Here is a 25,999-nt window from a genome sequence, read left to right as displayed (position 1 = left end):
TACTTGCCTGTATTTTTTTTCTGCAGAACTATTGTCCCAGTAAGCAAGACATCTTGCTGGCTAGAAAAGCAACCAAAGGGATTGTGGAGCATGACTTCATTATTAAGAAGATTCCTTTCAAAATGGTGGATGTGGGTGGACAGAGGTCTCAGCGCCAAAAGTGGTTTCAGTGTTTTGATGGGATAACATCTATACTATTTATGGTTTCCTCAAGCGAGTACGACCAGGTCCTTATGGAAGACCGACGCACAAACAGACTAGTGGAATCCATGAATATCTTTGAGACCATTGTCAACAACAAGCTCTTTTTTAACGTCTCTATCATTTTATTTCTTAATAAAATGGACCTCCTTGTGGAGAAGGTCAAGAATGTCAGCATTAAGAAGTATTTCTCAGACTTCAGAGGAGATCCTCACCGTCTGGAAGACGTCCAGCGTTATCTGGTACAGTGCTTTGATCGAAAGAGGCGAAATCGCAGTAAGCCTCTTTTCCATCATTTCACGACAGCCATCGACACAGAGAACATCCGCTTTGTGTTCCACGCGGTCAAGGATACCATCCTTCAGGAGAACCTTAAGGATATAATGTTGCAGTGAATGAAAATGGATTTCTCTTTATGGAAACCTAATCAGTTGTAGGCCCAACTGTTACCACTATGGGTTTTGCCATGTATCTTTTTCTCTGAAGATCCATGCCCTTCCTTGCATTAGGAAGGCTGGACAGAAGAGCCAGAAGCAGAAAAATTACAGAAGTTCAAGTGAGCTACTGAATCGCCTAGCTGAAAACACAACTGAGAAAGTGGCTGTTGCAAACACATTCTTGTCTAAACCCTGAACTTCCTCTTGGCTTTTGAAAAGCGAGCCCCAACCTTTGTGGGGAAATGTAACAAAGGTCTCTGTGTGAATTAATCTTATTCCGCAACAATGCAGAACATGCTAGCTACCATACCTGTCCGCCTCGCTAGTCTTGGGTGCTGAATAATGAATTCAGTAATATATTTCATTTCTTCATCGATGGTTCTTTTTAGAGAATACCTTGTAATACATTGTCATAATTCCACAATCAGTTTATAGGCCAGGTGCATACACAGAAGTTTGCCAACATTTGGATGGCGTTTGCCAACTGGCTATCCTAGCTCTTGTTTAAGGAATCTCTCTTCAGCTTTCCTTAGGTAGAAATCCAGAATTGTAAACTGAATTTAAGTGGTCATGCAAGCAAAACACTTTTTTTAGCAAGACACATCAAAACAGAGCAGCTATCCAAAGCCTGGGTTGGTAGAACGTGGCTTTGCACGGCATTGTTACTGTGTGATGGGACACAGCTTCAGCAGTAACGCAGTCTGAGGACAATGAACATACACACCTAGTGCTTAAACCCTTAAAACATCTTTTAACTCTGTTTTCATATTAGATCTATATAAAAAAAAATCCCTCAGTGCGACAGTGTTTCCTGTCTCTAATATGGAAGTTAATAAAAATTTTAGACAGGTCTTGGCAAGGAGCAACTGTCCATAGCACTATAGTGAATTGCTCTTAAAAATCAGTGTTTCAGAGGCACTGAGTTTGGAAGAAAGGATCTTGCTTTGAGTTTATTCTTAATTATATAGGGATTTACCAATGTATGTCATAATGCATTTAAAGAAACATAAACTGTCCCGTGTAATTTGCCTGTTTAAGGCTAGAATAGAGTATGTGTGAACTTGCAGGAGGCTGTGAATAACATTGATGTGAGCTTATTTTTTCATTCTAAAATGTTATATTTAACTATGGGTGCCTTTCTTTTGTGTCCAGATAGTTCACACTTTGTCTCCTCTGAGGTATGTATTAATCAAACTAAGTCCTGCCTTATCCATTCTATAATCATTATTCAGGGATAATCTTAAACGTAAGAAATGTTTACTGTGACTTTGGTACCATATTTTGTAATAAAACAAAGGGCTTAGTCTTTCCTGTATCTTATTATCTGAATGTCGTGTGCCCTTTTGGGACAATCAGAGGCAAGGCAGTTCTCTAGGTGTTTATAGCACAAGTAATGCCAATCTAAAAATCTTTTGTGACTTCCAGTTAGAGGAGTTCTAAGGTTCTCCCCCGTGTGTGGATCACTCAGCTTTACATAGGCGTGTTTTGGTTTGATGTGCTACATGTCACACTTTCCATTGCTGTAGTATGTTTTGTGCAACGTCGAGCTGTTTCTCAGAAACGAAGGCCACATTTGTTTCCAGGTCTTATGTAAAAGTAAGATAGACCCATTAAAAGCCACAAAGGTCAGCTTTTTGAGGCTATGTGTAAGAGGTTACCTATTGATGCACTGTCATGTCTCGAATCAGAGATTTTACCATTTCTAAATGGTAAACTTGGTCTATCCAGTTAACTTGACTTCTAAAAGATGCTTCCATTTGCCAAGAATCTGAATTTTGTAAGCTGTAAAATGGTTGGATGGTCTGTTGGACCTTATTTTAGAATTAGAGCTAATGCTGAATTCACCCTTCCTTTGAAAATCCAAAAGTTACCCAGAGACTTCTGATTCGTTTCTCGCCATGGTAAATGGCCCCAACTCTGCAAAGTTCAGAAATAACTTAATGGCACATATGTATATATTTTAACTCATTTCCTTGCCAGTAGTTTCTGTGTAGATGAAACTTGGTCTATCCAGTTAACTTGACTTCTAAAAATGTCTCAGCTAGTAGCACAAACTGCTTTACGAGTACTTAAAACCTGAACTATGCTACCGGTTGCATGTTAAAATGGTTTTTTTTTTAAAGAATAAGGTGCTAATTTCTCAAACTTATTCTTTTTCTATTATAGAAGTAAGGCTTACCGAATGTAATATACTGCTATCGTTCCTTTGATTCCAAATAAGAGTCTTCTTGTGGTGTGACGGAGCCTTGCTGGGGAAACAAATTATTATAGCAAGTTTTGATAGCCAGTTATAACTTAAACGGAATCTGATCCACCCAGTGGATCTTGCAGTCAATTTATACTGTTTTTAGGACGTGGTTAAGGTTTTTATTCCTTCGCCATACCAGTGTACAATTGTTCTCATAGCTGTAATCATCCTCTTTAGGACTGAAATTGATGTTTAATATCTAAAGTCATTCGTTGTGGTTGCCCCATTATTTGTATACCCGGTCAGTCTTGGGTAGCTATATTTAACAGTAAAGGCCAGCTCAAATGATCCTTGCTAGTCAGCCCTAAAAATCTATACTGTATAACACTTGCATATATAACATAAGCACGTCTTCTCATCATACTTGACAGTGTACACATTTCTGTATATTGTCAGGGTTAACATTTTTTTTTTGCAATCCAGTGCAGTCACATTATATGATCTTTAGCCATCAAGGCACTGCCTCTCTTCTTTCTCCTGCCAGAGCCACAATGCTTTTTCATCTGATTGCCCTCCCCCACCCCTCCCCAGATTGTTTTCTTCCGAGTAGAGTTAGGGAGAAATGGGGGGGGACCAGATTTGTAGACAGAGTGCTTGATTGTAATGACCCTGACTAGCCAGGAAATGGGTCGTACATAGGACAATCGACTTTGAATTTATACTTTGCATGTTTTGTACCAGTTAAATAGTCTTTAGTGAGTTGCACAGTTTGTCCTTTGTCCAAAGAAGTCTCTGTAAGGCATATAATGCTGTGTATTTGATCCTCTTGGCCCAGAACCAAGAGGAAATTCAGTGTCTGTCTGCACTTATGTAGACAAAATACACATCAACTAGATTTTACATGAAAATTTGTTTAATATAAACTTTTTGGAATAATGGTTTTGGAAAACGTGAGAATTTTTTTTTATTTTTCATGGAACGGAAGCTGCAAGAAGGCTGGTTTCAGGATTGGCATTTATTCTCTCAGCCCACAGCAAGCATCTTGTTGGAACTGACTGCCAGGTTTCCAACTTAACAGGTATACTCTCCGAAATAAAGGAAGCAGGAATAGGATTCTGTACATTTATACCAAGTTAGGCAGAGTGAACAAATTGCACCTGGTTTCTGTGGTCTGATAACAAAAATGTATTTTCCATCTGACATGGTAGCTGAATGAATTGGCCTCACACGTTTTTGCTATTTTACCAGTACAGTAATTCTTCTCCCTGAATTAAAAAAAACTTCCAACCACAAGCTGATTAGTTAGCTAAGGTTTGGCGCACTGCCCCTATTTTGCTGAAACTTGCTACAGTCCAGTTTAAACACACACACACACACACACACACACCCTGACCTCCATGGTTAGCTTCCTGGGGGTGAGCCAGAAATCTACTGTTGGAAGTGTGGAGGAGGAAAGATCTGGTTTCTAAATAGGTTTTCCAGGATTCTCGCTTAAACACTGACAGTCTGTGCATATTGAAGCAAAATGCCATGAGTGAAGACCACGTGTTCTGATGACTTTCTTTAGAGAAAGGGTTGGGTTGCTTCTTAAAACAATCTGTTGGCATCCTTGTAACGACTGGGACGTGCATTATAAATCTTTTATTCAGCTGGCCTCCTTGTTTATAATGGGAACATGCAAATTCAAGCTTTCTCCTATGTAGTGTAAAAGATCTTGGCTATACAGAAGGTCTAATTAACTTCCTGAAAGTTGATGTAGTGTGTCTCTTACAAGCATGCCCAAGGACACTCTTAACCACTGTGGCCCTATATACCTTAAAGCAGGGTTTCTCAATCTTGGCAACTTTAAGATACGTGGACTTCAACTCCCAGAATTCCCCAGCCAGCATGGCTGGCTGGGGAATTCTGGGAGTTGAAGTCCACGTATCCTAAAGTTGCCAAGGTTGAGAAACCCTGCCTTAAAAGTAGCTTGCAGCTTTGTTTCACAGTGTCCTTTTTAGATCAATCAGAAGTGCTTTCTTATTGTACAACATTTCTGCCAAGCTTAGACTCTGACCAAAAAAAAATAGAATGGCATTTTATAGTAGTTTTGTCGGTAATGGTGGAATCCCACTTGCCTATCAAGATCTGATCTAGGTGCTCTTTGGAGTTGAGAGAACGAATGGAATATATGGTATATTAATATATTTCCCTGAAACCAAATGACATGTTGTAATTAAGCATAGGCTTTGGGGTTTCTAAGAGCAAAAGCAAATAGCTCTTTGTGTTCTGTGGAGGTGGGGAGAAATCAACGTTTGTTTCTCCGCATAAAATATTACTTGGGTGTGCAAAATAAATGAAGCCAGCCCTGCCTTGCTATACAGTCTGCAGTATAAAGGACCCAATCCTGACATAGTTTCATCCATGGTACTTCTGCCTCTGTCCCAAGGTATCCCTGAGCACAGCTAGCCTAAGGCCTTTTTTTTGTTTTTAAGTTTTGCAGGATTTGAACTTGAGGCAAAGATGAGCTCCCCCCTCCATGGGTCTGCCTGAAACTGACTGCACTTCTTCTCTGGTAGTTTAAGAAAGCAGTGGATGTCAAGCAAGATGGCTAGCTTTGTAAGCCATCTTGTATGATAGCTAACAAATTCTTTTGGAAACGCCTTCTTGCCCATCAAGATGGCACATACATCTTGTAGCACACTTGTTAGCATTCGTGTTGTGCTTTTGAAGCATCCAGGGTGTTTCAGTATGCTGAAAATATGTAAGGTGAGTCCATATTGCACCTGTGTGGCAGACAAAATTGTAACTTCCAGAGGCTGTGAAGCAAGATCTAAAGCAGAGATCCCCAAACTCTTCAGCTCATCGACCCCTTCATGAAGTGTAAGAGTGTTCATCGACCCCCAAACACTTACTAACGAAAATAATGTAATAAATGCTACTTTAACTAAAGGTATTATGAATATTATAGTAACATCGACCCCTTGGATAGTCCCGTCAACCCTTGGGGTCTCTGTTGACCACTTTGGAGAAACCTGAACTAAAGAACTTTCTGAGTCTTCAGCCTCAAACAATATCCTATGCAGCATTTGATATCTTAAGAACTTGAATGAATATTTGGGGTAGGAAAGGCATGGGTTAAAGCCTTAATTTTCTAAGTCCAACGTAGCCTCAATTTTGTGGTCATCAAATTGAGATAGATGTACCATAACAGCCATAGCAATCTGGAATTGTATGTGCTTTTAAATAGTTATCTTTTATACCCATTGAAAAGGGCATCTGTGATCTTTTGTGGCCTCTTTGACAATGATAATGTCTTTTCACGAAAGTGTGTTGTTATAATACTGGGGTGTAAAAATGTACTGCTTAGTTTTGAATTAGCTGTTTTGTATATACGAATTTTGTAAATCCATTAAAATGTGATTTGTTATTACTGTGCTTTAGACTCTGCCAAACAATTTAAATTCTGTTAGGGAGCAGCAGTTGTGATGTGTGGGACAGTATCTAGTGGCCTCATACACAAAAATACATAAGCGCTGCGGATTTTATTTAATATATCCATCATTATATCTGTTGTACAAAATCCTCTGCTGTTTTCATCAAATACTATTTTATTTTAGAAGACGCCGTTTAAAAGAGAACTGTATCCCAGGTTTCCAGGGTGGGTTCGAGGAGCTGTCTCAGCACAGACTCGATAAGAAGAGGTGGTCCAACTTTGCAGATGAAGTGGCTTTGTGAATGTTTGCAATTGAGCAGCGGTCACTATAATTACACTGTTATTGACTTGAGTAGGAAAATGATTTGAGCGTGGTTTGTATGTTTAATGAAAATAAAACATTAGGAAAGTACTGTGGCCCATAGCCTAATGCGATTAAAGATAGATTACGTATGGCAGTATAATATTCGTGTTAGTGAGTTCCACTGATCCGCAGATGAGCGAGCAGAGGTATTGAAGACCTCTTGACCTGTCCAACTCTGACTTCTAGCATTTCGGTAGCTGGCGTTGCAGCCAGAAATCTTCTCAATTTGGAGGTGTTTCACTGGATTCCACTGATGGCATCGGTTAAGTCATTTTCTATTATTGGATGTACAGGGTGACCTACATTTCTGCCCCTTTTCTTATGAAGTGGCTTTCTCTTCTAGACTTTTGACAACTTTAAGTGCTGTGAGTGGGAAGCAGTAGGTTGCTCACCCTAGCCCTTTTCTGAATACTAGCGTGCAATGCTTTTGACTCAAATATTATATCTGGCACATTGTGCCCCTCTCTCCATTTCTGTGCTTGTGGCACTTCTGTGAAAGAAAACTTAGAACAATTCTCAATTGGCTGAGCGTAATTTGTATTCTGCCTTTCTGCCTAGAGCGCCCAAAGGCAGTTAATAGCTTTAAAAAAAAAAAAAAGGAATAGAGATAGTCACGTGGTGAGACAAATGCCGCACTTTAATTCTGTCTCTCTGTCTGAACACATCGTGACCATCTGTTTGCAGAATGAATGTGAGTTTCATATGCAGTGAAATGTGTAAATCTGTATATTAATGGGTTGAACAGATGGGGGAGATGTGAATCTGGAGGGCCTCCTCCTTTCTCTTCCCATACCTAATTGTGGTCGTAATAAAAGAACAAGAATGCTATGTGAAGGATTTAGCACCATCTAACTGCAGTGTTCCCCAACCGGGGCAATTTCTAAATGTGTGGGCTTCAACTCCCAGAATGCCACAGCCCACAGGGCCATTGATAAGAATTCTGGGTGTTGAAGTCCACACATCTGGAATTTGCCAAGGTTGGCAAATAATTGGTGTGCTGTAGTGTTTTTAAGACGGGTGGACTTCAACACCCAGAATTCCCCAGCCAGCACACATTGTTCCCTTTGGCTATTCTTTCAATTGGATGCTTCCGCCGCCGCCCCAGTGAGCAATTCTTTATTTTAGCCAGAGGCCAACATGTTAGAATAATCTACAGGCATTAGACTTCAGACAAAAATACCTAATAAAAGAGTAACATGAAAGCAGCAGGAGATTATGTCCTACAACTGTTGAAAAAGCTGGCTTCTCGGTTTTATTGGTGACCCCTCGTCTGCTTCCATGGTCACTGTGAAAATGTTGATGCCTTATAGCTTGTGGCAAGCTGCCAGTCTACAAGCAAAATGCAAATTTGATAAAATCTGTCAGCATTCACATTCCTCCTATATCTGGCTACACAGGGTGACCAGGATAGATTAATGCAGATAGCTTCTTTCCTATGGTTTAGAACAGTGTTTCTCAACCTTGGCAACCTGAAGACGTGTGGACTTCAATTCCCAGAATTCCCCCAGCCAGCATAGCTATGCTGGCTGGGGAATTCTGGGAGTTGAAGTCCACACGTCTTCAAGTTGCCAAGGTTGAGAAACACTGGTCTAGAATCTTTAGAAATGGCCAACTTCCTGACATCCCAGTGAGACCTCTGTCCAACCAAGATTGGTTCAACACTGCTGTCCTCTTTGGTCAACTTCTGCCCGAACAGATTTGTGCCAGAGCTTCCGAACTCAACCCTTCTTGCTTGGAAGCAATTTATAAAATTGCCTGTGAACTCTGCCTGAGCAACGCTGTGATAATTGGATAGATTCTGAATAAGGGTCCCAGCTTAGTTTGAAAGGCCTAATCCCTCTTCCCCGTCCTATCGGTTAACGGTGAAGATTTCCATACGCACCGTTCGTTACTCTAAAAAAATCCCATAGCGGAGGACGGGTAAAACAATTCAACCACGGCTCTCTCCCTCCACCCCCATATAATGAAGCTTGGAGTTTTGTAGGATTAAACTTGATCGTCCTTCCTTGAAATATCTCAGCTATTTGTTTAACTCATGAGCTTGAAGTGGAAACAGTTTTGTTTTTTTAAAAAAAGGAAAAACTCATCTAACGGCAACGATGGGTTTGCAATTTTTGGATTACTTTTGCTTCCAACTGACTCAGAAGGTAGTTTTTTGTATTCTAGTCAGCTGTGAAATGTTTGTCATGACATCTACGCTGCTTTGAGGGTTGTTTTTTTTCTCAACATCGGATAAACACAGCACTAAGACTTCCCATTAGAAACCCTTCTTTATTCTTTGAGAGTTCCCACGTATTGTAGCTCAGAGCTTCGCAAACATACCCCTTAAAAGTCAACCTCCATGAATTTTAGTTGGGTGGATGGCAAGCCGCGAAATGAGTGCCGTTTGATAGTGAAGGAAGCGAAGCCTCAGTATGGGCTATTCCAAAGGTACTGAAGAATTGTTCCCATCAACCTTGGTTTATTGAGCATGCTGGACTGTGGCATTCTAGACCGATGTATCTGGAAGACATCATGCTGAGAAATGTCCCAATAAAAAAACAGGGAATATTGACAAAATGATGTGTTTCATTCCTACCCAGCTATTCCCAGATTGGTTTGGTTTCATGCCTTTGTTGGTTCCCCGTGTTCTGTAATCTCAGCAATGTTGGTTTATTCAATAACTCAGTTTAACCATGGCTTAGTGCAGTCTGCAAACCAAGCCTATTTCTTCATCTGGACTTAGTGCAAAGCATGTTGAGGCAACTAGATTTCCCTCCCTTTTCTCTGCTGGCCCATGGATACATAAATTCCCTCTGCAATTCTTTCTTACCTTTGTTTTAGAGATCCCTTGTGGCTACAGGTAGTTTGCCTGGATCTTTATTATTATCTTTATTTTTATTTCTGTTTCAGCCTACCATCTGCTCTCAGATGTCTCATCAGTATCAGCAAATTCTGTCTCCTTCCTGGGGCTACAGTGCTGCTGCTCTGTAGCCTCGTGAAATCGGGTAGTAGAACTGAAAGGCTTTTTATGGGTTTTAGAAATTAAGAGGCTGGGATAGCTGTAAGCTCATGACTTTGCTTTGATTATAGGGAGAGCGTATTTGTGGTCGTTCTGCTCAGCTCTTCTGATCTTTGATATTAGGGGTGACTGGAAGCCTGGGTCATTCTTGGTGCACTTGGGAGTGCTGTCCAAAAGCTCGCCTCTCGGGCAGCAGGGTGCTGGCTCTTTCCTGTTTGGATAATCTTTCCCTAGCTCTGGGAAGAAGGATCTAGGGCTTATGGCTCTGACCTCTTCTGCTCCGACTATGGGTCATGTCCAGCATACCCTACATGCTTTCGTTGTGCCCCTTGCTAGAGCCAGCTTTTGCAGTACAGGTAGTCCTCACTTAGTGACCATAATTGGGACTGGAATTTAGGTCACTAAGTGATGTGGTTAAGTGAATCATCATGTGACCAGACCCAATTTTTATGACCTTTTATGCAGCGGTCGTTAAGTGAATCACGCGTGAATCACCATTGATTTTGCTTGCCGGAAGACGGCTGGGAAGGTCGCAAATGGCAATCACATGACCCTAGGACACTGTAACTGTAGCAAGTGCGAGCTGTTTGCCAAGCGCCCGGATCGCAATCATGTGACCGTGGGCGCGCTGTGACGGATGTAACTTCAGGCACCAGTCATAAGTCGCTTTTTAGCACCGTTGGAACTTCAAACGGTCATTAAACGAGGACTACCTGCATAGAAGAACAAATGTATTTGGCTTCTCATGCACAAGAGGCATTTTCAGCCCTGGGCCAAATTAAACTACGGGAAAGCATGAGGTGAATACCTATGTGTGAGTGTGAGCATCAGCCCCGACCCAGCAGCTGTTTTTCAAAGAGGTGCCAGATAGATTCTCTTCCCTTGGAAAACAGTTGCTATAGCGACCTCCGGAGTGCTGCAAACCCTTTCGCTAGCTGATGGGGGAGATGCAGGCTTATTTTTGCTCTTGCTTCTCTGTTCCTTGCTGATGTTTTTAAAATGAAATCTAATCAAAGTGCTTATTTCTAAAATACTCTTTCTCTCCTGCCTTCCTTGATCCTCAGTGGCCCCTGGTGTTTTCCAAATGAGAGATAGGCTTGCCGTTTTTCTTTAACGGGCAAACAGGAATGTGTAATGTGTGTTTTATGGTCTGTCGCAAAAGCAATTAAAACTATATTTAATCAACTGGGAGTAGCTATGGGGCTAAGTCAGTCTGACTGACTGCTTTTTCATGAAGGATACATGGGGTTGAGAGAAGGAAGGCAACAGATGTTTCCAGCAGATAACTGATCCTTCCTTTTTCAAGTTAAGCTTATTCCTCATTTTCTTTTCAGACAATATATGTGCAGTGTGACCCTATGTATGTCTAAGTCTCTTTGACTGTTATATAGTCTATGATAGCAGCCGTGTATATGGCTATTTTAATTATGAAGTCTTCAGGTAGCAAAATCAAAATTGAGAAGCTTGGGCTTTCCCAAATCATTGTTTTATGTCAACGTCTACAGAAGTACTAATTCTACACCTCATAGCAGGGTCCTTAAAACAATGTTCTTCTGAGGTAGGCCTGAACTGGTTTCAAGCTTGCATTCTGTACTTTAGGCTCACTTGTGGTTTATTACAAAGTAGGGAGATGGGAGACAAGATCCCTTGTAGACCTGGAATTCTAAAACGGCTATATAAAATTAAAGGCTTCATTGTGGGAGCAGAGGGAGAAGTCTGCTTTTCAAGCCACGTTTTTGAGTGCCAACAGTTAAGCAAAGGGCTAGATGAATGCCCCTAACAATGTCCCACTTCTTCCAGAACCTCTCTCCTGTCCCACAGAAGTTCAGGGTAGGGGTGGCATTTTCTGGAAAACAAATTTGAATTTGCTAGGAATGGTAACAGGTAGAAAATCGGATGCAACTGGCAGAAGAGAGCAGAATAATGGGGTTCTTCTCCACTCCTTTTTCTCAAACTGAGAATGCTATGCAACATGGAGTTTGCTCCTCACCCAAGTGCACGCTTTCAAAAATCAAGTATTATATAACTTGCAGGATGATTACATAAACATGTAAAGCTGTCTTCTGCAGAGCTGTTTGCATTTGTGTTTTCCACGGTGGCTGTTCACCGTATTTGATAGGGATTTTGTCTTGACCTGCAAATCACCATCATTTAAACTAGAGCCATGGCTACACCTGGATCCCTACAAAGGATATTCTCCCCCTGTAGATTAAAGAGGGGCTCATCTTTCCAGGAACTACTGGAGGAAGGATAGGAGCAGGCCTCATCCAAAGAAACTTACTTTATTGCACTTGGAAAATTCTTAGTTCCTTTTTCTGACAAAACAATAAGAATTTGCAGTTGAAAAGACAAGAGGCATAATAGAAGAAACAAGACTAACAAAACCCACACTTAATCCATCATTTTTTAAAAGCAGGCAAAATGTCCCATGGAGCTAACTTTCTTCCCACCTCCAACGATGGGGGGAGGATTCTGCTCTTGCCAATTTTCTGGAGCTAAGTTTCCTTCTTAAAGAGGAGAATTTGTCTCCCAGAACTTTCCTCAGCCCAGGACTGTCACTGGTAAAAGGTAAATCCTTCCGCGTGTTAGGCAGCTGTCCTGTGAACATCTCCCATCGTGTCAGAGCATCCACAGTCTGGTCCAGTTTCTGGATTTCCTCTTCCGACACATCCTTTTCAAGAGCTGCAATGCACATCTGAAGCCATAGTTTGTATTCCTTGACCATGTCCAAGGGCTTGGGGGTGCTACCCAATTGTTCTTGGTCTGGAACACTGGCCAAAGAAGTTGACTGCTCATCCAGGTCGAGATCCTGCAATGTGGACACTGCTTGGCTGCAAGTGTCTGGGGTCAAAGGCTCCGAGAGCGAGGTTATTGCCTCGGAATCGTTCTCGCAGCCCATCCCAGAATCTGCACTGTGTGGCCAAATGTCCTCTGACACAGAGAGATCTGAAGACTCGTGGCTGAGCCAGGTAGATGAAATTGTTTGCATCCAGGTGTAGAGTTTCTGTACCCCAAATCCCCCCCCAAACAAACAAAGGTGGATCTTTCTGTTGTCATTCCACAGCATTGCGCTAATAATCAGTTCTCTGCACCGCCTACCTAGATACACCAAATTTTGTAAAAGCCGAAAAATTCAGCAATTTAACAACCTTTATCCTTTGAAAAACTTTCTAGACTTAACAACTAGAAAGATAATTCTGAAAGTATCTGTGGACACGCTAAGTTCTTACAACCTGAAAGAAGTCAGATAGTTGAGTAGGAAGTTCCAGGCATTTGTTATATAACGTAAGAATTTCCAACTCGAAGCTACCAAATTGTAGAATTGGGAGGTCTCTGCTAGTAATTCAATCCAGGCTTCTAATTAAACCAGAAACTTCAGTTCTAAGCCCAAATGAAAACCTTCAGTGGCAACCTCAAACAGGGAGTCCGCCACACAATCTCTAAACCAAGCTGCAGACAGGGCTGGATTGCTCTAAATCAGTGTTTCTCAACCTTAGCAACTTTAAGACGCATGGACTTCAACTCCCAGAATCCCCCAGCCAGCATGGCTGGCTGGGGAATTCTGGGAGCTGAAGTCCACGTGTCTTAAAGTCGCCAAGGTTGAGAAACACTGCTCTAAATATTACATAGCCAGAGTCCATTTTGTGGGGCTACCTGAACAGTCTTGATCACAGCTTGGATGAACTATAGCTGTGAAAACTGGCTCTAAATTAGCTTTCTTCCTGCCCCTTTCCAACCCTGAATGCCTTTTCCCTCCTGTGTTGCCATTTCAGACAGCAAGCAGGAGGCAAAGAACCCCTGCTAGTTGCTCTGGGCGTTTCCCTCCACCCGAAAGTTGGTTCCTCTAGTCTCGATTGAGTGCCTAATTTGGTTGGAATGGAAGATGGCTGCAGATACCCAAGCTGAGTCTAGGGACAAAATGTCAGTAATTATGAGGAATCTCTGTCCCCTGATAACACATCCCTGGGCTCACTCATGTCTGCTGTTTGGGTCTCAGCTCCTCTGGTGAGGATTCTTCTGCTCATCAGGGGAGAGCTGGGCTTTGCCTACAGAAGAAGGACCGTACCATCTCGAGATGCTTACCCTGTAGCGCTCAATGAGTTTGAAACCCACAACGTACTGCAGCTTCCGAAGGCATATCGGGCAGGGTTCTAGCGGCCGCAGCAGCACTTCGTCCAAGCTCAGAGCACCTTGCATGATGCACTGGAGCCAACGGCAATTCCCCAAGCCTATCAGATGACATATCTCGTGGCACGTGACCTTGCATATGAAAAACTAGGAATAAATAAAGTTGAACTTGCAATTCTTTCCCCACCTGGGGTTCATTTTCCTTTGCTTTGTTCTGTCTTCCTATTACTGGTGATATCTTTACTTTTTCAAACCTTCACATCCTCCCATTTGGGCGTTTTGAAGAGCTGCTCCAGCTGGGCAGAAAAGCATGGAATGACGGCCATTCCAGGCCATTCTGAGAGCTCGAAATGATGAATTTCGTAGGTTTCGCCCATCCCCAAGTCTGAAATTGCCTACATATGGAATACGAGCATGCCTACGCAAAAATCTTCCTGTCATTCTGGCATTTTATCTTTCTGCATGGACGTTTCTTTTTAACGTGAGGCAGCGTTTAAACAAATGACTGCTGCAATAATATTCCACTACCATAAAGTCCAGGAAGTGCCATGTGGTCACTCCCCAAACTGTTGTTGTGAAATGCTATGGAAGCGTAAGAGAGGTATTAAGGAAGTAGGTGACCTATACCTTTTCTAAATAAATAAAAAGAAACTCATCTCAGGGTGAGAGTTACAATAGTTAAAATTGCAGTGGGAGGCCTGGTATATAAAACGCTCAAATAGCACGTGGTGTGCCTTGCAGGAACATGTTTTTCATATACATTTCAGCTGAAACTGGATTACCCTCACAGAACTGGTTACGCTAGAAAGAAGCCAGAGGTCTTTTGCAGACAAATAAGTGTCAGACTGCTGAATGGGAAATTCAGACAGATTGGTCATTGTTTGCTCTTCCCATAGAGATTCCTAGGTTAATATTACCTCTGCAAACGGCCGCTCTTGTTTGCGCTAGTCCGAAAGACCACTAACGTGTCTTATAAATAAGCTTTCCAAATAATGTTAATTCATCATCGTGCAAATACATTATCAAAGGGTGAGAAGTGCCTGTAGAACCTCCTACAGCTATTGACTTCTTGACTAATTCTGAACCACCTTAAGATCAGGGTTTCATTGGCTTTCCGGATACACTTGCTCAGCCTTTGAGGTACCTTCTCCAAATAGTCCATCGTCCCCTTCTGCCTTGCCTAAAAATGACTCCAAACCTCAGAAAGTTCTTCCAGCAGGTCTCATTGCCGAGATCTTTTCAACTGGAAGCATGAGAAGTGTACAAAAAAGCATGTCTCTTACCATTTTGGTACAGACACTGGACCACACGCATCTCACCTTGCAGCACTGAAGCATTTCCAGCATGTTGAACAACAACGTCTGCTTTCTGGTTAGTTCGACTTCTTCATCATGAGCTTCCTGTCGCCGTGGAGATGGAGTTAATGTGGTGCAACCCACCTGGGGGAAGTCGCTGGAAAATCTGGCAAAGCTACAGACACCAACTTCTATGGAGAGAGGAAACCCGGGTGAGAAGGGATGGTCCCGTTTCCACACGGTGTGTCATCTCCTATGCGCACAACCGAGGACAGTTTTCCTGTGCAAAGTTGAACCATCTGCTTTAAAATTTTGCCCTTGGAAATTTTAAATCCATTTCCAGCATTAGGATACGTTTTACAGGATGAGCCACAAGATAATTCCATGCACAATGGAATTAAAGATTATCACAGCCGATTAACGTCAGCTTCATTGATAAGATTTTTAGCTTGCCCCTTTAAGGACATTTCTGCTTACAGGCCAGGAATAAGCAAAAAGTAGAAACAAAGAAGGATCAGGCAATGTAAAATAGCAGAATCAAGTCTTGAGCAAGGCTAGATAAACATTTAAAATTGTAATAAAGTATTTTAAAAAAATTGTTTTTAATCTTTCATTTCTGCCAGCATAATCCATGCCCAATATAAAAAAAGGGAGATAGGGCTGGTCTAGTTAAGCCTCAGAGACATCCCTACTACACTGTAGGTTAGTGGAGATTACAGAATTACTCCATAGCAGAAGAACTGCCAAGATTTCTGGATGCAGAGTTTAGAACCATTGGTTCTAATAACCATGGTTAATGCCATTTAAAAATATATTTGGGGGGGGGGAAGGGATTCAGTGGTCCACTGTCTTTCGGATCTGGCTTCACCTTTCAGTTAACATCCCCTGCTGAAGGAGTTTTGGTAGCGTGAGAGTGAACAACAGGGAGAGAAGGGCCAGGATAATGGAAGCTAACTGAGTCGCGGGGGCTTTTGTTTCCAGCTGTTTAGAATGAAAATGGATGGAATGTATGATGAATGAGCTCCTGGGAGAAATGGAAGAGAAGAAAGGGGCACCCCTTGAAGGGTCTTGAGGAATTGGTGGAATGGTGGTTTCAGGAGGAAAGCGTTGCTAGTCAGCTAGGAAAGCGTTGGAAAGACATTGTCCAGGTGTTCTGTTTTGTCCCCTTTCACAGATTTCTGTGGCCAAAAGATTTGCCATGGCCAACACCAGTCCTCCAAAGTCTCAAGTGGAGAACTGAGATGGTCCACCAGCCCATATTCTCTAATCTATACAACCTTTTCTACAGGGATCTCCAGACCAGCATTTGTAACGTTAAGAACGCTTTGGAATTTTAGTGCCTGACGAAGTACTAATTATCACGTAAGGTGAAAACTGGAGCAGAAAGCCGCGTTTTGAAGCTCTTTAGATCTCATCCACAGGTGTGGTAGGAAAGAGCTTCTGAATGTTCCTCTGCATCTCAGAAACCTCATCCCAACAGCACAATTTGTACGAGGTGGGCTCAACCTTTGGAGAGGGGATCCATCCCCACACCCAGTAGAATGCAGGATATAAAGCAAACCTTGGCCTGGCAAGAATTTGCCAAAGGTGAAACTCCACGTCTCACATGGGTAGAGGTCAGCAAGGGTGAGGCCCAGGACACACAGCGCATCCATTGGCTTGTTGTTCTTCAGAAAGGTCAGGATGCCATCTAAAGGAACAAAAGAGGCAGGGTGGAATTATGCCTGAAACTTGCTTTTCTTCGCTGCTTTGTAATAGAATTGGATGTAGCGTGCTTGCTCTTTTTCCAGCACGAAGTGCAGCCTGCCCTGCCTTCAGATGTTTCAAACAAAAGGCTGTTTCATACAAACAGCAGCTCCTTCCAAATGAATCGATACAAGTTCTAGCAAATGACAGTTGCAGACTTCCCAGCTCAGTGGTTCTGTCATGCAAGCAGCCATGCCACAAAGCGTCCCCAAGCTCGCACACTGCATCAAACCACAGCTTAAACCGACCCCAATTCTCCCAGTTACAACAACAGCTGACTAAAAGCAAAGCAAAGTTCAGACCCCTTGGAACGGCTCCTTCTGTGGAAACATCCCAGCTGTGATCCTTTGTTACTCACAAGCTGACCCCACCAAACATAGTGGACCTGCTGAAGAGTGGAGAGGCATAGCAGTACCGTTCCCCAACTGGTGGCTATTCTTGTTAATGGTGTGCCTCTTTAATGCTTCTGTTCAAATACACTGCAGTGTTTCTCTGCATCCTGGACAGGATCTGTATCTCAAGAGGACCCATCTAGAAAGCCTTTGTCTTTTTGGAGGCCTGCTGGGAATGCCCCCGCCTCGTTCCCCGTCCAGTTCAACACCTTTCCCTGATGACCCAGAGATGAAAATTACGTGCTAAAAGGAAAAATCTGAACAACGGTTTATCTGCTTGTTGATACAATCATTAGGCCTCCAGTGCTTCAATCCCACTCCTTTGCCCTTTGTGTGTGGAAAAGAGGGATATCCTGGAAGGAGCTGAGCGTATAGATGAATTAAAGTCCCAGGTGACCCCACCACCACCATCCCAGGTCGTCCGCCTGTCGCCTTACCTGTGTGAAGCTGCACTCTGTCTGAATCCTGATTGTGACGGTAACAGCAGTGGATGGAAGAGATGGGGACCGAAGGGAGGCACTTAACTCGGAGGCCCAGAAAGAAAGACTCAACACAGCTCCGGAGGGAGTCCAGGAGAGAGATTCCAACGGGGCCTTCACTTAGGTCTGGGAACAGAAGCATCAAGTGACATTTTCATGCATTTTCCCGTGCTGACTGGGGCAGGGGGGAAGGGGCCACGTTTTCCTGTGGATGAAGATACACAAGAAAGTGGGGGACATTCTGTGGGTCTACGCGGCATTGTGGCCATTTAAGCAGTATTGATCTTATCCAGGAAATTCTTGCTTTGCTGTGGGGGGTGGGGGGAGTGGAAAAGTGTTTAAGAGCTGCTCTCCAGGTAATTAAAAGCATTGGCCTGCAAAATGAAAAAAGCCCATTTCCATGGGTTTAGAGAGCCATGTGGCAACATCTCAGATGTTGACCATACAGGAGTCAAAGCCGTATGAGAAAATGGATGTGGGAAAATACGGACGGGGCTACATGTCTTAATTCCAGAGGTTCTGTTGGCCCTGGTGGAGATTTACAGGAGGTTGGGGAACCCCGTTGGCTCTGACTCCTGAGGAATACCCAGGAGTTGAGTCTCCTTGCTAAGTGCTGCCCTAAGGAAGGTGCTATTGCCAAAGAAGGCAGGCAGGGCACCCTCCTTGCTCCGTCACGTGGTCCCCCACCCTCTTCCAAATCCAACAAGTTACCTATGGGTTGCAGATATATGTGCTTGCGACAGAATCGTTGCTTTTTCTTCAGCAAAGCATAGTAAAAGGTTTCAAAGTCCTCGGGGGCATCTGGGTGGCTGAGGATCCAGTCGAAGGCTGTCCTGATGAACAAGCTGCAGAAGAGGGTCCGGCGAGGGTTATAAGCTTCCGACAGGAAGAGCTTCTCGGTGCTGGAGAAGGCTTTAGCGTAGAGCTCCTGCAGGGCAGGATCTGTTGAAATCAGAGCATCCTTCAGTGCCCGGGGCCCAAAGCTGAACTCCTGAGCATGTCTGCACTGCAACATTGCTGACCACCAACTCTGGTTGGAAGGAGTTGCCTTCTGCAAAGAGAGGAGCCCGAGGTTAACCTTATTACCCATGCTTTGCCCTTGGTGAAGGTTATAAAGGGGCTCTCCATTCTGTGAAGCTGCCTAGAAATCCCACGCTTTTCAGGGAACTGGGGAAGGGTTCAGAAATAATGAAACCGCTTCTCCTGAGCCTTTTTTATGGAAGTGTGATCCAAGTATGTTTCTAATCATAGTTCAAGAACTATGTATATATCTGGATTATTATGGATAGATTATGAAACAAACTATAGGAGAGTTACATCTGCTTTGTCTTTCATGCACACTCCATGATAGATCAGAAGCTTCTCATGCTCAGTTCTTTCATTGAGAAGAATGAAATTCTGCTAAAAAGGACTGGTTTGGATTAAATCTCAGTTCCTTGTTGAAGTGATAACACAAATAAGCAGGGCAAATAGTTGCAGATAGGGACTGTATTTTTAGGTGTTAGACTCACGCCTAAACATTTAATCATTGGCTATAGAAGGAACAGCTAAGTAAGGGACAATGACTGTTTTACATTCTGTTTTCAAGATTGCTTGGAATCTGGTAGTTCTGGTTGGTGGAACAATAGCTAAAATGAAATTGAATGTATGCAGTCACAGCTTGGAACTGAATTGGATTCCACTTTAAACCTTTTTTCCAGTAGAGCAAAGAAAATGTAGAATGTCATAATGCCTCCCGTGAAGACCAACCCAAACACAACTTGAATATTGGTGGGCTAGTCCACGCCACATTTCACGTTTAGCCCTGCCACAACTTTCTGCCCACATAATGGAAAGTTCCAGGAATTCTAGAGACTACTAAAAATTAGTAATTTGTATTTTCTCAACTCTGGAAGTATTGACCCTCCACCTCCTTGTTCTTCCCCAGCGTTGTCCTGCTCCAGAATATCCGACTGGACTTCCTTCCTCAAATAAGATATTGCTATCCTGCCAAATACCTCCAAATTACCCCTTATGAAACTTGCAGCCATTGGTTCATAAATAATTCCTTTTGCGACTTAGCTCCTTCTTAGCAACTCCCAGCGTCCCTGAATTATTCTATTTGAAAGTACAGTTCTGTGCCACTCACAAACTGTTTTCCTCCGGCATTGTCCCCAGATAAAACACATATTGAAGAGATAACTGTAGACGTCTGCAGTATAATAAAATACAAAATCAACTCAGCAGCATTGGGTTCCAGGTAGAGCAGCAAAGCAAATTGAAGCCCAGCGTTCCATTTTTTTTGGCCGAGAAGGTAATGCTTAAACATGCTGGGGGTGAAAAGGCTTTTAATGAATTCTGTCAGTGGTCCTTGGTGACTTGCACCAGTTAATGAGGCTTTCTTGTTTTTTATGTGGTCCCATTTGGGTTGCTAGTAACCAGTAAAATGAGGCTGCATTTCTGTAGCGTGAACAGTATTTTATCCAAGGTCCTGATATGGAAGTGTTATAATGGTGTTGAAAAATCCATATTTTTTTTGTTTCTGGCTGCATAAAGTTCCCTGTAAACCACACTTAATTCCCAGTAGAGGGAACATTTGGACGAACGGATGACATTTAGGCCCAGATTAATGTATTTATTATTGGCCCAATCATTTTAAATCAATGGAATTTAATCATTATAATGCTTCTGTTTTCAGCATTAAAACTTTCAAACATGAGCTGAATCCACCAGCACAGATCATAGCTCAAATTCATCCGTATAGAATAAATCAGGAGAAAATTCATAGACTGTTAGCCTAGAAGACTTGCTACTGATGACTGTCAAATGCCTAAAGCAGCAGATAAGTGTTTTCCTATTGCTTCATTTTAGGAAAAACTAGTCTATAATTTTATAAGCTGCACTGTTGGAGCCCTGTAGGGAATTTTCCGACATTCTTGCATTTGAAAGGAGTTGCGTGCGATTGTGTGAAATTGATGGGCCGTGGAGCATTTTAAAGGTTGCATTATCAGCTCACTTTTGATCAGGAGCTAAAACCTGGTTTCAGTGAAACACTGGCTTCATGTAAAGCCTCTTTGCTGAATAAGAGGTAGAATAGATTTGTCTTTTTATCTGACTGTTGTACACTGCCCAGAGTCGCTTCGGTGAGATGGGTGGCTATATCAATTTGCTTAATAAATAAATTCAGGGCTGTCCTGACGACAACTGTTTCTGTTTTTGCTTTCCTCTACCAACGTTTGATTTGTGCAGAAGTTGACAGAGAATAATAGACTGGAGTCACGTATTATGCCATACCATAATGTACCTTATTTAGTTTTGACCTCGTGTGTTGTGTGAATCCAGCCAACTGGGGTATGGTCGACAAACCATGGTTAAATAAAATCTGTCAAAGCACGATGAGACTGACTAGGCTACAGCAGCCCAGACTCCTCAGGTGTTGACCTGGGTACCTGTATGCCCAAACATACCCTGTACAGAGGCACAAGTTTTATGTAACAATGAAAAAAATCTTACATTCCAGCATTCATAGCAAAAGCTTGCTTGAAGCCTTGGAAGGGGCAAAACGTGGGTCCTGAATTGTTCCTGGGGTTCTCTGCCTTTTGCAGGACAGGAGTAAAAGGAAGTTGGCTTTGCTTGGGAAGAACGGGAACAAATGGCTTCTATTTTAATGCTTTCGTTTCCTACAGACCGAGAAGGTTTTTCATCCTAGTTCCTCTATTTCCTGCCTCCCCCAGAACCTGTGGCTGAGAAGGTTTTCCATCCTAGTTCCTTTTATTTCTTGCTTCCCCAAAAAGACACCTTAATCATCATTTTCAGATTCAGTTTTACTCCAATTTATTTATCCTAGTCTACATTTCCTCTGGCCTGCCTTCAGAGTATTGGCGGTAGGAGTAAGAAGGAGGAGGTCTGCCCACACAAGTGTGGTTCTCTTTTTATAACTTTTAATTATGTATTTATGATTTTAATTTGATGTAAACCGCCCAGGGTCCCCCATTGTGGGGAGATGGGCGGGGACAAATCCACTAAATAAATAAATAAATAAATAACATTCAGGAACTTCCAAGGCAGAGTCAGAATTTGAACCCAGATTTCGTCCCCTCCTAACGCCTCTTCGTAACATGCATCGCACCCAGAAGTGTGAGAGCGAGCCCATTGCAAAGCCAGAAAAGGCAGATTAAACTAGTCCTACTTGCCCACCGGGAGCTGACACATGAATCTTTCTTCAAACTTCTCCTACACGGACAAATCATTTTTAGGAAGTAAACAGCTCTTCATCCAGGGAGTCAGATGCCCTGCCTGGAGACCAATGCTCCCTAGTTTGTTGTGCACATTTAGGGTGAATTTGTGCCTCATCCAGATACTTTGAAAGCGGGGTGGCGTAGGTGACTTGCTTCTGGTGGAAAAGTTGGGTAGCCTGCACCCTACGTACCACGTGAGAAGCTCTCAGTTCCGTATCTGCCTCCAGTATTTATTTCCTTTCTTTTAAGAAAACCTCTCAAGCTTCAACCGCTCCCATGTTTTAGACCAATGTTTTTCAAACTCAGCAACTTTAAGACGTGTGGACCTCAACTCCCAGAATGCCCCAGCCAGCATGGGTGACTACTGGGAGCATTCTGGGAGTTGAAGTCCACACGTCTTAAAGTTGCCGAGTTTGAGAAACACTGTTTTGGACACCTCCCAGTGACGCCACGGCTTCCTCGCCAGGCCCCTCCTTAGCTCTGGGAGGCTGAAATAAAGTTAAAAGGGTGCCCCCCCAGCTGCAAAAAGGAAACTCACTCCTGCTCTTGAAAGTGGCTCAGCTCGGTTTGAGCGCAACTCATTTTGCCCCTCTGCGAGAGAACTCGAGCTTCTGTTTTCAACCCGTGTTGAAGGTTTTCCACCAGTCCGTGCTTTCTGCCAATCAAGCCAACCCATGTCCTGATGCGATGCAGTGCTCGGAGAGGGCCCTCCCCTTCTGCTACCAATGGCAGCCAAACACACTGGAATTAAACGGGAGGAAGTTTGCCCATCACTAACTGTCTCTTTTCTGCGTTCAGAAAAACCCCAAAGTTGTGCCTGTTTTGGTGGCACCGTCACAGGTTATTTTCAAAGACCCAGCCTATGGGCAAGGAAGAGGATTCCCCCCCTTCTGTAGAAAAATGCAGGGGGGGGGAGTGAGAAGCCGCCAAGATGGAAGCAGAGGACAGTGAGTTGACCCCCTCTAAGTCTCAGCTGTAGACATTGTAGGAGGAGAGCCGTGCTGGCCTATGGTAGCCAAAAATCGGAGTCAGACTCTCAAATGTGATTAAAAGGCATAAGCATTGGTGAGCTGAAGCCTTTTAATCAAATTTGAGATTCTGAGCAGCTCACCAAAGCTGAATGCCGTTCGTTAGTTGGGGAAGATGCTACCTGGCATTTCCTGGCGTTTTAATCTGGGCTACACATCCGGCTCTCCGTCCTGAGAAAGGGGAGTTTAAAATCAAGTTTAGCCCCAGCCACCATAAGGGTGACCTCACCAACTCTCTGGCTGTCATTCGTCTTTCCTGTCTCATCTGGAAAAACAGACATCATCGTAAATAGGAGGGCAGGTCCCTTTGCGCTGAAACTGTTCTAAAGCAAGGAACGTTCAGCTCAGTGCAGGCATATAATTCTTCATAACTATGCCAAGGATTTTTTTCCCTCCTTTTCCCCCCTGCTTTTGTCACTCTATGTGAAAGCAGCTGACTTTACCCACTCTAAAAAAAACACAAAGCCTCTCTGCTTTAGTGAGATTCTCTGTTTCGTTAGTCCTGGTGCTGATAATTTGCCACTTCTGATTCTCAGTTCTGGATACCGCTGAGAGAAGAAACCAGCCTCTAAAAGCCACATCTGGAGAAGACCTCAAGGGCAGATATCACTCTCTGTACAGTTTAGGGCATCTTCTCCTGCTTTGTCCTTTTCTGGGGAAATCTGTTTTTATTTTTTGACATATAAAGGTACAGACTTACCTTTTACGACCATTACCCAAGATCAGTGTTTCTCAACCCTAGTGACTTTAGGATGGGTGGACTTCAATTGAAATCCGCCCATCTTAAAGTCGCCAAGGTTGAGCAACACTGCCCAAGATAACAGACTGGGACTTCCTACATTCTGAAGATCAGCCTCTTGCAAGAGAGCTGATTGTTGATGTCCAGCCTCCCTCGGATGCACCTGGTGGCAACTACAGAGATGGCCCCATTCCTGCAAGGCATGTGCGGTGAAGGGGGTCCGTTAAGTGAATGTTGACAGCTCCTTCTTTGGCCATGAAGATAAGCAAGACTTGTGTCCCAGAAAAAATCAACCCAATTTCTCCTGACCTTTCAAGGATGGAAAAATTGAAGGTGAAGGCATGCCTGCCCTGGACTCCCAGCTCCACAAAGGACAGCAGCAGAAAGACGGTTTTGGTGCTCAGCGTGGAAACCCATTTCCTAACCAAACAGGGTTTTGCTCTGAATTGAAGCTGTGCTGAGAGAGTCTCAAACCCCCACCTGGAGCTTTATTTTCCATTCCAGATTTGCCCAGTTTGTTAAGAAGGAGCCAAATCTTGTGCTGTTGTTCCCGTATACATAAATTCCTTTTATTAGGAAGATAGTGGCCAGGGTGTGGGCGTCAAGAGGGGGAGGTCTCGCTTTTCATTGCAGGAGGCGAAGTTTGCTCACCTAAGCGGTCATAAAGTTTGGTTTTGATGCAGGCGGCCGACTGTGACTCCAACCCACCATGGCTTAGGGCAGTGGCTGAATCAGAGGCCACGATGACCTGTTCAGCCAACCGTGGATGGGAAGATGCTGAGATCGTGGTCTGCTCCATCACATCCTATCAGTTAGATGAGGAAGAGTGCCAGTCTGGGGAAGACAGCCAGCCCCCCGTGCACCCTCCCGCCTTCACTTCTCGCCATGCTTTGCAGCCTTGGAGAAGGGGAGCAAGGCTTACGGGGGGGGGGAGCCCCCCTTTGGCCCATACCCCAGCTCTGAAGGCCCCCACCCACCCGGGAATGACACCTCGCGGAGCGGAGCGATTTCGCCGCCTGGCTCCGAGGGCTCCCTGCGCGCCGGCCGCCGAAAGACGCGAGTCCCCCGCCGCCGCGCGCAAGCCCCACGCCCTGCCGGCGCATCTTCCTCGCCAGGGGCGTCGATCGGGGAGCACCCCGGCGCTGGGCCAGGCGGCGAGGGGAGCAGGGCTGTCTCCGTCGCAGGACGCAGGCGGGGGGGGGGGGGGAGCCTAGCCCCCGGGGCCCCGCAAACTCCTTTCGGGGCGCGCGACTTGCCGGTCTGCCTCTCCGCCGTTGCGCGACCTGCCCCTGCTCTTCGCGAGGGGAGGGCGGCGAAAGTCCCTCTGCAATCCCCGGTCCTCCGGATCGCATCCGGACCCCCCCCCTTCCTCCCTCCCTCCCGCAGGGGAATAATCTCCCACCTTTGCAGCGACGGAGGCTGGTTCTGCCTAGCGCGCCCTCCCCGCCACGGGGCAGGCCGGCTGGGGCCCGGGCTCCGAAGGCCGGCCGGCCACGGCGACGGGACTTACCGCTCGGACCGCGGCTGGGCTGCGTGACGCCGCTGGCTCGCCTTTCTGCAGAGCTCGGCGGGCGAGCGCAGGCTGGCTGGGCGCGAGGGGGGGCACCGGAGGGGTGGACGCTTCCGAGCCCGTGACGTCGCGGGGGGGAGGCAGCCTGCTGGGGGGGCGCCGCGCGGACCGGGGAGGAGAGCTGGTCGGGGGAAGCCGGGCGAACTTCCCAGCGGAGGAGAGCAAGCGGCGGGGACTCCCCGCCGCCGCCGCCGCCGCCGCCGGGGCTTCGCTGGGGCGCGAGGGGCGCGGGGAGGGGAGGGGGCACGGGGGTGGCTCTTCTCTGGCCGATTTCCAGACAAGGAAGGGCGGCTGGTGGCAAACCCGCTTTTCCTTGCGGAATGCGTCGGGGGGCGGGGGGGCGCTGCGATGGCTCACCACGGTCTTGCTCCGATCCAGCCTTCCCCCCACCCCCGACCCCGTCAGCCCCCGACCGCCCAGCCAGGCCGAAGCTGGTGGCCCCCCAGAACAGAAGCGCCCCGCCTCGGGAGCCGCTTGTGGGGGGAGGGGGCGCTTTGAACCTGGGCTTCCCCGGGGGCCGCACCCGACCTCCGGGGGGCGCGGTTCGCCCAGGCTGCGCCCCCCCCCTCTCCCCCGCGGAGCCCCGTTGTCCGGCCCTGTTTAAAACGGCCTCCTCTTTTTCTGCCGCCAGAGAAGCAGCTTGCAGGATCCGTCTTGCTTGGTCCTTGTTGCGGGGAGGGGGCAGTGGGGGGACGCTGTTTGTTTTTAAAGGATACCTAGCCCCTTCCCTATCCCGTGAAAATTCGGGTGCACCCCGGAGGGAGACTGGATTCTTAAAAATTGCCTGCTCCATCTTCCT

The 25,999-nt window shown here is 45.0% G+C and overlaps 2 protein-coding genes across 2 annotated transcripts in view; one reads left to right on the top strand and one right to left on the bottom strand.

Annotated features, from left to right (window-relative positions):
* Positions 1–20,829, top strand: part of GNA12 (G protein subunit alpha 12) — a 50,935-nt gene extending 30,106 nt beyond the window's left edge. The window contains exon 5 of the mRNA XM_088147765.1: positions 27–20,829. Within this exon, the coding sequence (XP_088003891.1) occupies positions 27–596 (570 nt within the window). The 3' untranslated portion in view covers positions 597–20,829. The remainder of the gene's footprint in view (positions 1–26) is intronic.
* AMZ1 (archaelysin family metallopeptidase 1) lies at positions 12,041–18,736 on the bottom strand. Its single transcript, XM_007436071.3, has 6 exons — positions 18,358–18,736; positions 17,605–17,772; positions 16,591–16,719; positions 15,054–15,220; positions 13,690–13,866; positions 12,041–12,610 (listed from the first exon to the last, which is right to left on the bottom strand). The coding sequence occupies exons 1-6, from the start codon at positions 18,734–18,736 to the stop codon at positions 12,041–12,043; spliced, it is 1,590 nt and encodes a 529-aa protein (XP_007436133.1).
* Positions 20,830–25,999: the final 5,170 nt, after the last annotated feature.

This window comes from Python bivittatus, unplaced genomic scaffold (assembly GCF_059951505.1).
Source record: "Python bivittatus isolate LINGU-HERP-01145 unplaced genomic scaffold, Pbiv_v1 ctg000560_np1212, whole genome shotgun sequence".
In the NCBI taxonomy this organism is placed as follows: domain Eukaryota; kingdom Metazoa; phylum Chordata; class Lepidosauria; order Squamata; family Pythonidae; genus Python; species Python bivittatus.
The sequence above is the reverse complement of the archived record's forward strand: the minus strand, read 5'-3'. Positions and strand labels throughout refer to the sequence as shown.